Below are 16,310 nucleotides of genomic sequence, written 5' to 3' on the forward strand. Positions count from 1 at the left end.
AGCGTGTGTGTCAGCTGACGGTATTGATCGGTGTATTGATCTGTGCATTGATCTGTGTTCAGGCTCTGGAGGTGATCGGTCTGAAGCCCAGCGAGTCCCAGCGTCAGACGCTGCGGTCCAGAATACGAGTCGATCCGTCCGGAACCGTCGCCTTCTCAGGTAAGACTCACCTGAGCTCAGCGTGCGGGAAGTAGTTTGATGTGTCCAAGTACTGAGGTTTGAAGGTACTTCTGCTGCAGTATTTACAGTCTGTCCAGCTGTTTACTTCCTGCTCGTTCATCTGCTTTAGTTACTGTTGAAGGTTTTATGGAAACTGTAAAGAAAAATGGGTAAATTTTTTAAAAAAAAGTCCTGAAAAATCTCATTAAAATAGTGTAACGTGCAAATATGTGTAAATTAATGACATTTAGCTGATTAATAAAGTAAAACTGTGTGTTTTTGACCTTTTTTCTACAGTTGACATGTAAATTAAACCTGTTATATTATATTTGTTGTAATTTTAGAAAAGACAAAAACATTTTTCAGTCCTTATTACGTGTAAATGTTCTTTTAAATAATGACAAACAGCAGCAAAAGTAAATATTTAAACACAGTAATAACACTTACAATAATACAGATGTTTGATGTGGACATTTTTCTCTTCAGACATGTCATTATATTCTTTTTTCTATGATTTTAGATGTTATCTTTTTAATGAAAATATTCTAATGTGTCAATTAAGTTTTTTTTTAAAAATGGTCTGCCGCTTAATTATAATTATATTCTATGCTGATTGAAATACAACATTATACAGGAATAATATTTATATAAATACAGGTTTTTAATGTGAATATTTTTGACAGTTTTTTGTTTGTTTTGTTTTTACAGTTAATTTTTAACTGTAATGTTTAACTAATTTATTAGATATGATCTGCAATAAAACCGGAGAAATCTGTAAAATAATATAAAAAAAACATATAGAGTCTTATTTGTCTTATTATCTTATTTAATCAGTGATTTTTCCACACGTTATCTTTAATTAACAAAATGATAATTGATCAATTAAACAGTTAAAAATAAAGTAATACACATCATTTTTAAGTTGTTTTTACAGCAAATATCTACAATAATTATTTTTTGCTGCTTGAAACAGTAAAACTGTGATTTAGTGTCTGCATGCTGTAAATAAAAAAAGCTATATAACTGTGATTTTATGTAATTTTATTAGATATTATCTCTAATAAAACAGGAGAATTCTGTAAAATTATATTTTTAAACAATAAATGTATTATTAAATATACACATTTTTTAACTTAATGGCAATTATCAGTAATATCGGTAAAAACTGTAATTTTATGGTCACACGCTACAAAGGAACAAATTACTAATTATAGAAATACAGATTTTTCATGTGGACATTATTTACAGCTTTGGCCTGTTTTTCTTGCTTCTCTGACATCAAATTCTTATTTTTTCTGTGACTTTAAAAGATATTATCTATAATATCATCTAAAAATGGTAATCTGTCAATTAAACGGTTAATATCCATAATTTTTCTTTTATTTGACACCAAATAATAATAATAATGATGTCATAAAAAATGACATTTCAAAGCTGCAGGTCTGTAAACTGATGAGAAGAAGCAGAAAAATCTAATTATTTCTGTTTGAAGCTGTAACTGGAGTGTGATGGATGAATCTCTAAATGATCCTTTAGTGGTCCGGTCTGTTCTGGTTCTTCTGGTTCTGTTCCAGACTTTGAGAACTTGACCAGAGAACTGTTCAAGCCTCAGCTGGAGGAACTTCCAGTCCTTCATCCAGGATCCAGGTTCACCTCCGAGGATCTGTTCAGTCTGCTGGAGACGCCGTCCAACCCGCTGGTAGAACCTCCAACTGTTCTGGTCCACTTCCTGCTTAGACTAGAACATTGTCAGAACCTTTAGATAACATCTGGTCCACTTCCTGGTTAGACTAGAACATCATCAGAACCTTTAGATAACATCTGGTCCACTTCCTGGTTAGACTAGAACATTATCAGAACCTTTAGACAACATCTGGTCCACTTCCTGGTTAGACTAGAACATCATCAGAACCTTTAGACAACATCTGGTCCACCTCCTGGTTAGACTAGAACATCATCAGAACCTTTAGACAACATCTGGTCCACTTCCTGGTTAGACTAGAACATCATCAGAACCTTTAGACAACATCTGGTCCACTTCCTGGTTAGACTAGAACATCATCAGAACCTTTAGACAACATCTGGTCCACCTCCTGGTTAGACTAGAACATCATCAGAACCTTTAGATAACATCTGGTCCACTTCCTGGTTAGACTAGAACATTATCAGAACCTTTAGATAACATCTGGTCCACTTCCTGGTTAGACTAGAACATTATCAGAACCTTTAGACAACATCTGGTCCACTTCCTGGTTAGACTAGAACATCATCAGAACCTTTAGACAACATCTGGTCCACTTCCTGGTTAGACTAGAACATCATCAGAACCTTTAGACAACATCTGGTCCACTTCCTGGTTAGACTAGAACATCATCAGAACCTTTAGACAACATCTGGTCCACTTCCTGGTTAGACTAGAACATCATCAGAACCTTTAGACAACATCTGGTCCACCTCCTGGTTAGACTAGAACATCATCAGAACCTTTAGACAACATCTGGTCCACTTCCTGGTTAGACTAGAACATCATCAGAACCTTTAGACAACATCTGGTCCACTTCCTGGTTAGACTAGAACATCATCAGAACCTTTAGACAACATCTGGTCCACTTCCTGGTTAGACTAGAACATCATCAGAACCTTTAGACAACATCTGGTCCACTTCCTGGTTAGACTAGAACATCATCAGAACCTTTAGACAACATCTGGTCCACCTCCTGGTTAGACTAGAACATCATCAGAACCTTTAGACAACATCTGGTCCACTTCCTGGTTAGACTAGAACATCATCAGAACCTTTAGACAACATCTGGTCCACCTCCTGCTTAGACTAGAACATCATCAGAACCTTTAGACAACATCTGGTCCACCTCCTGCTTAGACTAGAACATCATCAGAACCTTTAGACAACATCTGGTCCACCTCCTGGTTAGACTAGAACATCATCAGAACCTTTAGACAACATCTGGTCCACTTCCTGGTTAGACTAGAACATCATCAGAACCTTTAGATGACATCTGGTCCACTTCCTGGTTAGACTAGAACATCATCAGAACCTTTAGACGACATCTGGTCCACCTCCTGGTTAGACTAGAACATTATCAGAACCTTTAGACGACATCTGGTCCACTTCCTGGTTAGACTAGAACATTATCAGAACCTTTAGACGACATCTGGTCCACCTCCTGGTTAGACTAGAACATTATCAGAACCTTTAGACGACATCTGGTCCACTTCCTGGTTAGACTAGAACATTATCAGAACCTTTAGATGACATCTGGTCCACCTCCTGGTTAGACTAGAACATCATCAGAACCTTTAGACGACATCTGGTCCACTTCCTGGTTAGACTAGAACATCATCAGAACCTTTAGACGACATCTGGTCCACCTCCTGGTTAGACTAGAACATTATCAGAACCTTTAGACGACATCTGGTCCACTTCCTGGTTAGACTAGAACATTATCAGAACCTTTAGATAACATCTGGTCCACCTCCTGGTTAGACTAGAACATCATCAGAACCTTTAGATGACATCTGGTCCACCTCCTGGTTAGACTAGAACATCATCAGAACCTTTAGACGACATCTGGTCCACCTCCTGGTTAGACTAGAACATCATCAGAACCTTTAGACGACATCTGGTCCACCTCCTGGTTAGACTAGAACATCATCAGAACCTTTAGATAACATCTGGTCCACCTCCTGGTTAGACTAGAACATCATCAGAACCTTTAGATAACATCTGGTCCACCTCCTGGTTAGACTAGAACATCATCAGAACCTTTAGATAACATCTGGTCCACCTCCTGGTTAGACTAGAACATTATCAGAACCTTTAGATAATGTTATTCATATTATTTCAAATCATGTTCCTGTGAGATTTAAAACAACTTGAGAATGTTTCCACTTTCAGATCATCACTGCAAATTTTTTACTTCTTAAAATGTTCTGAGACAGCAGTTAAAAAGATGCAAGACGTCAGTAAAAGTACCAAGAAATGATCACCATGAAAAGACTCTAACAAGTATGTAGAATACCAATAAGAACTAAAAATCCCAAGAAATAAAATGGAAAATGACAACAAAATGCACAAAATCACTAGAAAAAGATACAAAAACTGATCCCAAATTGAAAAAAGTGACACTAAAAAGTATGAAATCATCTTTTAAAGATGTGACATCATAAAAAATATATACAACCACCAAGAAATGATGCAAAATCACAACAAAAGGCACAAAATCCCAATTGAAAGGTGTAAAATCACCTCTGAAAGATGTTAGTCACCAAAGAAACATGTACAGTCCCAAAGAAATCACACAAAATCACCACAAAAACAGGATAAAACACAAAAACGGCACAAAATCACCACAAAAACAGGATAAAACACTAAAACGGCACAAAATCACCACTAAAAGATGCAGAAACTATGGATGCAAAACTGTGGATCTCTAATGTAAATATATCGTGTAGATATAGTACAATATGTAGTACAATGTGTAGTATAATGTGTAGTACAATTGTAGTATAATATGTAGTACAATGATTAGTATAATAAATAGTATAGTATATAGTATAATCTGTGGAACCCAGCTGATCCTCACCTATTGATCCGGATGTTCCACCATCGATCAGCTGATGTTCTGAAGGGGGCGGGGCTCTTAACCGTCCAATCGGCAGAGCTTAAAGATTTTCATCACAGCTGGTGACAGAGTCTGATCATTAATCAATCAAAGCTGAGAGCAGAGACACCATGTTACTGTGAAGTACTGTGATCAGGTACTAATATTGCAGTATTTACTGTTACTAAAGTACTGTGATCAGATACTAATATTGCAGTATTTACTGTTACTAAAGTACTGTGATCAGATACTAATACTGCAGTATTTACTGTTACTAAAGTACTGTGATCAGATACTAATACTGCAGTATTTACTGTTACTGAAGTACTGTGATCAGATACTAATACTGCAGTATTTACTGTTACTAAAGTACTGTGATCAGATACTAATACTGCAGTATTTACTGTTACTGAAGTACTGTGATCAGATACTAATACTGCAGTATTTACTGTTACTAAAGTACTGTGATCAGATACTAATACTGCAGTATTTACTGTTACTAAAGTACTGTGATCAGGTACTAATACTGCAGTATTTACTGTTACTAAAGTACTGTGATCAGATACTAATACTGCAGTATTTACTGTTACTAAAGTACTGTGATCAGATACTAATACTGCAGTATTTACTGTTACTGAAGTACTGTGATCAGATACTAATACTGCAGTATTTACTGTTACTAAAGTACTGTGATCAGGTACTAATACTGCAGTATTTACTGTTACTAAAGTACTGTGATCAGATACTAATACTGCAGTATTTACTGTTACTAAAGTACTGTGATCAGATACTAATACTGCAGTATTTACTGTTACTGAAGTACTGTGATCAGGTACTAATACTGCAGTATTTACTGTTACTAAAGTACTGTGATCAGATACTAATACTGCAGTATTTACTGTTACTAAAGTACTGTGATCAGGTACTAATACTGCAGTATTTACTGTTACTAAAGTACTGTGATCAGATACTAATACTGCAGTATTTACTGTTACTGAAGTACTGTGATCAGGTACTAATACTGCAGTATTTACTGTTACTAAAGTACTGTGATCAGGTACTAATACTGCAGTATTTACTGTTACTAAAGTACTGTGATCAGGTACTAATACTGCAGTATTTACTGTTACTGAAGTACTGTGATCAGATACTAATACTGCAGTATTTACTGTTACTAAAGTACTGTGATCAGATACTAATACTGCAGTATTTACTGTTACTAAAGTACTGTGATCAGGTACTAATACTGCAGTATTTACTGTTACTAAAGTACTGTGATCAGATACTAATACTGCAGTATTTACTGTTACTAAAGTACTGTGATCAGGTACTAATACTGCAGTATTTACTGTTACTAAAGTACTGTGATCAGGTACTAATACTGCAGTATTTACTGTTACTGAAGTACTGTGATCAGATACTAATACTGCAGTATTTACTGTTACTGAAGTACTGTGATCAGGTACTAATACTGCAGTATTTACTGTTACTGAAGTACTGTGATCAGATACTAATACTGCAGTATTTACTGTTACTGAAGTACTGTGATCAGATACTAATACTGCAGTATTTACTGTTACTAAAGTACTGTGATCAGGTACTAATACTGCAGTATTTACTGTTACTAAAGTACTGTGATCAGGTACTAATACTGCAGTATTTACTGTTACTAAAGTACTGTGATCAGATACTAATACTGCAGTATTTACTGTTACTGAAGTACTGTGATCAGGTACTAATACTGCAGTATTTACTGTTACTGAAGTACTGTGATCAGATACTAATACTGCAGTATTTACTGTTACTGAAGTACTGTGATCAGATACTAATACTGCAGTATTTACTGTTACTAAAGTACTGTGATCAGGTACTAATACTGCAGTATTTACTGTTACTAAAGTACTGTGATCAGATACTAATACTGCAGTATTTACTGTTACTAAAGTACTGTGATCAGATACTAATACTGCAGTATTTACTGTTACTAAAGTACTGTGATCAGGTACTAATACTGCAGTATTTAGTTTTTAGTAAAGTCTCATTACTGAAGTCAGAAACACAGAAACCTATGCAGATCAACATGTTCTCTAGAAGAACTTTAAATGATCTAATGTCACCTTTAGAACGTTTCTTGGTGGTAAATGAGGAACCATGATGTTCTCTGATGCTTCCAGCCGTCTCTGTCGGACTCTGAGGATCTGGAGGAGATGGAGAGGCTGAGGAAGGAACACATCGAGGCTCTGAGGGAGATCAAGAGGCTGCAGGTAAAAACACCTTCAGTACACATGTAAATAATATATATAGATATAAATAAAAACACCTTCAGTATACATGTAAATAATATATATAGATATAAATAAAAACACCTTCAGTATACATGGATATAATATATATATAAATATAAAATGCCTTCTTTTGGAGACTGTCTTCTTATAGTGATTTTACTATACTGTTATTGTAATTTTGTTCATTTTTTATGGTGATTTCACTCCTTTTATGAGGGTTTTGTACATCTTTGAAGCGATTTCATATACATTTCTGTCTTTTCATGTTTTTGTGTAGATCTGGTGTGTTTTTATCTTGATTTCACTCCTTTCTGTGGTTTTTCTTGGGTGACTCAAGTTTTTACTATTTGCAGCTTCATTTCAGCAAATCAGGTTCAGCTCAGCCCAAACCTGAACACGTACGAGGAATCTGAACTAGTTTTTAGTGTCTCTCTGAACACGCGTGTTCCTTGTGTTAGCGTGTTTTCAGCCTGATCATGTGAGTCTCTGTGTTGATTTCATGTTTGTACAGGAGCAGCTGGTGGAGTCTCAGAAGGTTCATCATCAGCTGGAGGAGGAGCTCAGCAAAGTAAAGCAGGTGAGTCTCACCTGGAGCAGCAGACACACCTGAGAGGCGGAGTCACACCTGGACGCTCACACCTTAATGCACACACCTTAATGCTCACACCTTAATGCTCACACCTGGACGTTCACACCTTAATGCTCACACCTTAATGCACACACCTTAATGCTCACACCTGGACGTTCACACCTTAATGTTCACACCTTAATGTTCACACCTTAATGCTCACACCTGGACGTTCACACCTTAATGCTCACACCTTAATGTTCACACCTTAATGCTCACACCTGGATGTTCACACCTTAATGCTCACACCTGGACGTTCACACCTTAATGCACACACCTGGACGTTCACACCTTAATGCACACACCTTAATGTTCACACCTTAATGCTCACACCTGGATGTTCACACCTTAATGCTCACACCTTAATGTTCACACCTTAATGCTCACACCTGGATGTTCACACCTTAATGCTCACACCTGGACGTTCACACCTTAATGCACACACCTGGACGTTCACACCTTAATGTTCACACCTTAATGTTCACACCTTAATGCTCACACCTGGACGTTCACACCTTAATGCTCACACCTTAATGTTCACACCTTAATGCTCACACCTGGACGTTCACACCTTAATGCTCACACCTTAATGTTCACACCTGGATGCACACACCTTAATGCACACACCTGGACGTTCACACCTTAATGCTCACACCTGGATGTTCACACCTTAATGCACACACCTTAATGTTCACACCTTAATGCTCACACCTGGACGTTCACACCTTAATGCACACACCTTAATGCTCACACCTTCATGTTCACACCTGGATGCACACACCTTAACGCACACACCTGGACGTTCACACCTTAATGCTCACACCTGGATGTTCACACCTTAATGCACACACCTTAATGTTCACACCTTAATGCTCACACCTGGACGTTCACACCTTAATGCACACACCTTAATGTTCACACCTGGATGCACACACCTTAATGCACACACCTGGACGTTCACACCTTAATGCTCACACCTGGATGTTCACACCTTAATGCTCACACCTGGACGTTCACACCTTAATGCTCACACCTTAATGCTCACACCTGGACGTTCACACCTTAATGCTCACACCTTAATGCTCACACCTGGACGTTCACACCTTAATGCTCACACCTGGATGTTCACACCTTAATGCTCACACCTGGACGTTCACACCTTAATGCTCACACCTTAATGCACACACCTGGACGTTCACACCTTAATGCTCACACCTGGATGTTCACACCTTAATGCTCACACCTGGACGTTCACACCTTAATGCTCACACCTTAATGCTCACACCTGGACGTTCACACCTTAATGCTCACACCTTAATGCTCACACCTGGACGTTCACACCTTAATGCTCACACCTTAATGTTCACACCTTAATGCTCACACCTGGACGTTCACACCTTAATGCACACACCTTAATGCTCACACCTTAATGCTCACACCTGGACGTTCACACCTTAATGCTCACACCTGGACGTTCACACCTTAATGCTCACACCTGGATGTTCACACCTTAATGCACACACCTTAATGCTCACACCTTAATGCTCACACCTGGATGCACACACCTTAATGCACACACCTGGACGTTCACACCTTAATGCTCACACCTGGATGTTCACACCTTAATGCTCACACCTTAATGTTCACACCTTAATGCTCACACCTGGACATTCACACCTTAATGCTCACACCTTAATGTTCACACCTTAATGCTCACACCTTAATGTTCACACCTTAATGCTCACACCTGGACGTTCACACCTTAATGCTCACACCTTAATGCTCACACCTGGACGTTCACACCTTAATGCTCACACCTGGATGTTCACACCTTAATGCTCACACCTTAATGTTCACACCTTAATGCTCACACCTGGACGCTCACACCTTAATGCTCACACCTTAATGTTCACACCTTAATGCTCACACCTTAATGTTCACACCTGGACGTTCACACCTGGACGTTCACACCTTAATGCTCACACCTTAATGCTCACACCTTAATGCTCACACCTGGACGTTCACACCTTAATGCTCACACCTGGACGTTCACACCTTAATGCTCACACCTTAATGCTCACATCTGGATGTTCACACCTTAATGCTCACACCTGGACGTTCACACCTTAATGCTCACACCTGGACGTTCACACCTTAATGCTCACACCTGGACGCTCACACCTTAATGTTCACACCTGGACGTTCACACCTTAATGTTCACACCTGGACGTTCACACCTTAATGTTCACACCTGGACGTTCACACCTTAATGCTCACACCTTAATGTTCACACCTTAATGCTCACACCTGGACGTTCACACCTTAATGCTCACACCTTAATGTTCACACCTTAATGCTCACACCTGGACATTCACACCTTAATGGTCACACCTTAATGCTCACACCTTAATGTTCACACCTGGACGTTCACACCTTAATGCTCACACCTTAATGTTCACACCTGGATGTTCACACCTTAATGCTCACACCTGGACGTTCACACCTTAATGCTCACACCTGGACGTTCACACCTTAATGCTCACACCTGGACGTTCACACCTTAATGCTCACACCTTAATGCTCACACCTGGACGTTCACACCTTAATGCTCACACCTGGACGTTCACACCTTAATGCTCACACCTTAATGTTCACACCTTAATGCTCACACCTGGACGTTCACACCTTAATGTTCACACCTGGACGTTCACACCTTAATGCTCACACCTTAATGTTCACACCTTAATGCTCACACCTGGACGTTCACACCTTAATGCTCACACCTTAATGTTCACACCTTAATGCTCACACCTGGACGTTCACACCTTAATGTTCACACCTGGACGTTCACACCTTAATGCTCACACCTGGACGTTCACACCTTAATGCTCACACCTGGACGTTCACACCTTAATGCTCACACCTGGACGTTCACACCTTAATGCTCACACCTGGACGTTCACACCTTAATGCTCACACCTGGACGTTCACACTTTAATGCTCACACCTTAATGCTCACACCTTAATGCTCACACCTGGACGTTCACACCTTAATGTTCACACCTGGACGTTCACACCTTAATGCTCACACCTGGACGTTCACACCTTAATGCTCACACCTTAATGCTCACACCTGGACGTTCACACCTTAATGCTCACACCTTAATGCTCACACCTGGACGTTCACACCTTAATGCTCACACCTGGACGTTCACACCTTAATGCTCACACCTTAATGCTCACACCTGGACGTTCACACCTTAATGTTCACACCTTAATGTTCACACCTGGACGTTCACACCTTAATGCTCACACCTGGACGTTCACACCTTAATGCTCACACCTTAATGCTCACACCTGGACTTTCACACCTGGACGTTCACACCTGGACGTTCACAGCAGAGTCTCAGCAGATCCAGAGTTTCTTTTCATTGTCTGACTTCACTCAGCCGTAATCAGGATCAGATTTTGAGCTTTTTTTGGTGGTTTCACGTCTTTATGTAGTGATTTTTGTCTTTTTGTTGATGATTTCATGAGCTTTTGTGGTGATTTCACTTCTTTTCAAAGTTGATTTTGTCTTTTTGTTGTAAATTCACTATTTTTCATGATGATTTCACATCTTTTTGTGGTAACTTTGCGTCTTCATTGTGGTTTTGAACCACTTTAATGGTAACATCACGTCTTATCGTGGTAATTTTGCATCTATTCTTGGTGATGTTTTCAGATTTTGAGTGTTAATTGGTATTCTGTCTTTTTATGGTGCTGTCTGTCCTTCATGAAGTCATTTTTCATCTTTCTGTGGTGATTCTGTTCCATTTTTTGGTGATTTCACATCTTTTTGTTGTGATTTAGGCAGTAATCAGTCATATTTATAATGAATAATAACTGATGGAAACAAAACCTCCATAAAAAGAAATCTCTTCAAAATGGAGCAAAATTATTTTCATAGTTATTTTTTTGTCTTTTTCATGGAAATTTCATGTCTCTTTGGGTTGTTTCACATCTTCTTGGGGTCATTTTGCAGCTTTTCCGTGCTAATTTTGCATCTTTTTTCAGTAATATTGTGTCTTTTCATGATAATGTTTTCAGATTTTGAGTGTTAATTGTTGGTATTTTGCATCTTTGTGGTTATTTACCGTCATTTTGTGTGATTTTCTTCTTTAATGAAGCTATTTCTCACCTTTCTGCTGTGACTTTGTTCATTTTTTTGTCGATTTCATGTCTTTTTGTGCTGATTTAGGCAGTAATCATTCACGTTTATAATGGTAATAACTAATAGAAGCACACCCTCCATGAAACACGGGAAATCATTATTGTGGAGATTTAGTTTATTTTTTTCTTAGTTTTAAATGTTCCTGCTAACTTGTTCCTCTGTGCTCGTTCTGTTTCTGTCTGTTCTAGTTCTGGATCTTTTTCTGCTGATTTCAACTTTTGACTGAAAAATGTCAGTTTTACTAAAACCATCGTAACTATTCACAGTTTAGGTGTCATTTTTTTAACCTTACTGATGCTGAAATTGTCATAAAAACAGTTTTCTGGATCTTTGCTGCCAGATATGAATCATTAATTTACAGATTTATTTCCGTTTTACAGCCCAGGGTTTGAGCCCAAACAGGAAAATAAGTCAGAAAATCAACAGAATAAACTGGGAGGACTGGTGGTAAACTGATGGTAAACTGGTGTTTTACTGGTGGTAAACTGGAGGTAAACTGGTGTTTTACTGGTGGTAAACTGGTGGTAAACTGGTGGTAAACTGGAGGTAAACTGGTGGTAAACTGGAGGTAAACTGGTGGTAAACTGGTGGTAAACTGGTGGTAAACTGGAGGTAAACTGGTGTTTTACTGGTGATAAACTGGTGTTTTACTGGTGGTAAACTGGTGTTTTACTGGTGGTAAACTGGTGGTAAACTGGTGGTAAACTGGAGGTAAACTGGTGGTAAACTGGTGGTAAACTGGAGGTAAACTGGTGGTAAACTGGTGGTAAACTGGAGGTAAACTGGTGGTAAACTGGTGGTAAACTGGAGGTAAACTGGTGTTTTACTGGTGATAAACTGGTGTTTTACTGGTGGTAAACTGGTGTTTTACTGGTGGTAAACTGGTGGTAAACTGGTGGTAAACTGGAGGTAAACTGGTGGTAAACTGGTGGTAAACTGGAGGTAAACTGGTGGTAAACTGGAGGTAAACTGGAGGTAAACTGGTGGTAAACTGGAGGTAAACTGGTGGTAAACTGGAGGTAAACTGGTGGTAAACTGGAGGTAAACTGGAGGTAAACTGGTGGTAAACTGGTGGTAAACTGGTGTTTTACTGGTGGTAAACTGGTGGTAAACTGGAGGTAAACTGGAGGTAAACTGGTGGTAAACTGGAGGTAAACTGGTGGTAAACTGGTGGTAAACTGGAGGTAAACTGGTGGTAAACTGGTGTTTTACTGGTGGTAAACTGGTGGTAACTGGAGGTAAACTGGAGGTAAACTGGTGGTAAACTGGTGGTAAACTGGAGGTAAACTGGTGGTAAACTGGAGGTAAACTGGAGGTAAACTGGAGGTAAACTGGTGGTAAACTGGAGGTAAACTGGTGGTAAACTGGTGGTAAACTGGAGGTAAACTGGTGGTAAACTGGAGGTAAACTGGAGGTAAACTGGTGTTTTACTGGTGGTAAACTGGTGTTTTACTGGTGGTAAACTGGTGGTAAACTGGAGGTAAACTGGTGGTAAACTGGAGGTAAACTGGAGGTAAACTGGTGGTAAACTGGTGTTTTACTGGTGGTAAACTGGTGGTAAACTGGAGGTAAACTGGAGGTAAACTGGTGGTAAACTGGAGGTAAACTGGTGGTAAACTGGAGGTAAACTGGAGGTAAACTGGTGGTAAACTGGAGGTAAACTGGAGGTAAACTGGAGGTAAACTGGTGGTAAACTGGAGGTAAACTGGTGGTAAACTGGTGGTAAACTGGAGGTAAACTGGTGGTAAACTGGAGGTAAACTGGAGGTAAACTGGTGTTTTACTGGTGGTAAACTGGTGTTTTACTGGTGGTAAACTGGTGGTAAACTGGTGGTAAACTGGAGGTAAACTGGAGGTAAACTGGAGGTAAACTGGTGGTAAACTGGTGGTAAACTGGAGGTAAACTGGTGGTAAACTGGTGGTAAACTGGTGTTTTACTGGTGGTAAACTGGTGGTAAACTGGTGGTAAACTGGAGGTAAACTGGAGGTAAACTGGTGGTAAACTGGTGGTAAACTGGAGGTAAACTGGTGGTAAACTGGTGGTAAACTGGTGTTTTACTGGTGGTAAACTGGTGGTAAACTGGTGGTAATGTGGAGGTAAACTGGTGTTTTACTGGTGGTAAACTGGAGGTAAACTGGTGGTAAACTGGTGGTAAACTGGTGTTTTACTGGTGGTAAACTGGTGGTGAACTGGTGGTAAACTGGAGGTAAACTGGAGGTAAACTGGTGGTAAACTGGTGGTAAACTGGTGTTTACTGGTGGTAAACTGGTGGTAAACTGGTGGTAAACTGGAGGTAAACTGGAGGTAAACTGGTGGTAAACTGGAGGTAAACTGGAGGTAAGCTGGTGGTAAACTGGAGGTAAACTGGTGTTTTACTGGTGGTAAACTGATGTTTTACTGGTGGTAAACTGGAGGTAAACTGGAGGTAAACTGGTGATAAACTGGTGTTTTACTGGTGGTAAACTGGTGCTTTACTGGTGGTAAACTGGTGATAAACTGGTGTTTTACTGGTGGTAAACTGGTGGTAAACTGGAGGTAAACTGGTGGTAAAGTGGTGGTAAAGTGGAGGTAAACTGGTGGTAAACTGGTGTTTTACTGGTGAAGCTCCGTTAGCTGTGATTGAGTCCAGAATAGTTTGTGAATCAGCAGCAGGTTGAACTCTTCCTCTCCCACTCTGCTGCCTCTCAGCTTCGGCGGCGTTGCGTAACGATCGATCGACGTCCACATTTAGACGGCTGATACACCTGCAGAGGTTCAGACGTTCAGCTTCGTGTTTTTATTTCATCTCTTCTTCTGCAAACAGCAGCAGCTTTAAATGTGTAAAATAACAGAAAGTTCTGCCAGCTCTTCACCTCGGTGGAGTTGTGTGGTTTAAAATGCTAAAAATAAGGATGTTTCCTGGTGATGAACGTCGTGTCCACTGACCGATTTTAAACCCTGATGGGGGTTTCACATTTTTTTGTTGTGATTTTGTGTGTTTTTGTTGTGATTTCACTTCACTTTCCCTTTTAGATTCTGAGTGTTCCTCGGTATCTCACATCTTTGTGTCGTGTTTTAGCATCTTTTTGTGGTGATTTCATGACTTTTGGAGTAATTTTGCCTCTTTTGATGGTAATTTTGTGTCTTTTAGTTGTAATTTTATTGTTTTTTCTTGGGATTTTTTAGTGTTTATTGGTATTTTGTATCTTTCTGTGTTGATTTCACATCGTTCCGTGCTCATTCTGTGTCTTTTTGTTGCGTTTTATGCCTCTGTGGTGATTTTCTTCATTAACTTCTTGGGATTTTAAGTGTTCTAGGGTCTAGCGTTGTGGTGATTATTTATCGGTCTGTGCTGATTTTCCTTTTTTTCTTGTGATTCCTCGTCTTTTTGTGGTGGTTTTATATGATTTTAAGGTGATGTTTTTGCCTTTTTAAGGTGATTGTGTGTCTTTTCTAGTTGGATTTATGTATTTTTTGGTGGTTTAGCATCTTTTTGTGGTAATTTCATGACATTTTGTGGTAATTTAGCCTCTTTTGGTGGTAATTTTGTATCTTTTAATTGTAATTTTGCATTTTTTTTCCTTGGGATTTTTGAGTGTTTATCGGTGCTTCACATCTTTTTGTTGCGATTTTATATCTTTGTGTTGGTTTTGCATCTTTTGGTAAGTTTATGTATTTTCATGGTGATTTTTTGTGTTTTGTTGGGATTTTGAGCCTTTGATGTAATCTCTCGTCTTTTTGTGGTGGTTTTATACTATTTTAAGATGTGTCTTTTCTACCTGGTTTTATGTATATTTTCAGTGGTTTAGCATCTTTGTGTGGTGATTTCATGACTTTTTGTGGTAATTTTGCATCTTTTAATTGTGATTTTGCTATTTTTCCTTGGGATTTTAAGCGTTTTTCGGTGTTTCGCATCTTTTTGTGGTGATTTCTTGTCTTTTTCTGGTAATTTACATTTTTTCATAGTGATTTTGTTTACATTCTGACAACCAAAAAAAACTAACAAAACACCATTTAGCCCGCAGAACAAAATATAATAGTAAGAAAAACACTACAGTAAGAAAATGAAACGCTGCTTTAGAGCTGCAGGAAGAAGCTCCTGCTGAGTCTATCAGTTGTCCAACCACAGAAACACCAGCTTCAGTCTAATTTTACCTCCAGTGACCCACTTCTGATGGTCAGACTTTAACCTGCTCAAAGATCAATATTATCCATAAATCACAGGACGGATGCACCAGGATCGTTTTCTCTGGCAGAAACTGAAGCAAAGACGTTTAAATTCATGGTATTAAAAAATAACGTAACAGTAAATCCTGTCAGACAAAAAATTATCACAAAGAGACTAAATCTGATCAAAACAACAAAAAGATGCCAAAAAATAACCAAAGCAAGAAAACAATAGGTAAAAATGACCAAAACAGGAC

General features: G+C 38.9%; 1 protein-coding gene and 1 long non-coding RNA gene across 3 annotated transcripts in view; one reads left to right on the forward strand and one right to left on the reverse strand.

Annotated features, from left to right (window-relative positions):
• Positions 1 to 16,310, forward strand: part of stxbp4 (syntaxin binding protein 4) — a 54,010-nt gene that overhangs the window by 30,206 nt on the left and 7,494 nt on the right. For both annotated transcript variants that reach the window (XM_051939515.1, XM_051939514.1), the window contains 4 exons: positions 63 to 159; positions 1,734 to 1,858; positions 6,956 to 7,045; positions 7,578 to 7,643. In XM_051939515.1, coding sequence (XP_051795475.1) covers positions 63 to 159; positions 1,734 to 1,858; positions 6,956 to 7,045; positions 7,578 to 7,643 — 378 coding nt within the window. The remainder of the gene's footprint in view (positions 1 to 62; positions 160 to 1,733; positions 1,859 to 6,955; positions 7,046 to 7,577; positions 7,644 to 16,310) is intronic.
• LOC127531085 (uncharacterized) lies at positions 1,868 to 2,988 on the reverse strand. Its single transcript, XR_007937978.1, has 3 exons — positions 2,904 to 2,988; positions 2,540 to 2,851; positions 1,868 to 2,383 (listed from the first exon to the last, which is right to left on the reverse strand). It is a non-coding gene; the product is annotated as an uncharacterized LOC127531085 (long non-coding RNA).

The sequence above is a fragment of the Acanthochromis polyacanthus genome, chromosome 19 (genome assembly GCF_021347895.1).
Source record: "Acanthochromis polyacanthus isolate Apoly-LR-REF ecotype Palm Island chromosome 19, KAUST_Apoly_ChrSc, whole genome shotgun sequence".
Lineage (NCBI taxonomy): Eukaryota > Metazoa > Chordata > Actinopteri > Pomacentridae > Acanthochromis > Acanthochromis polyacanthus.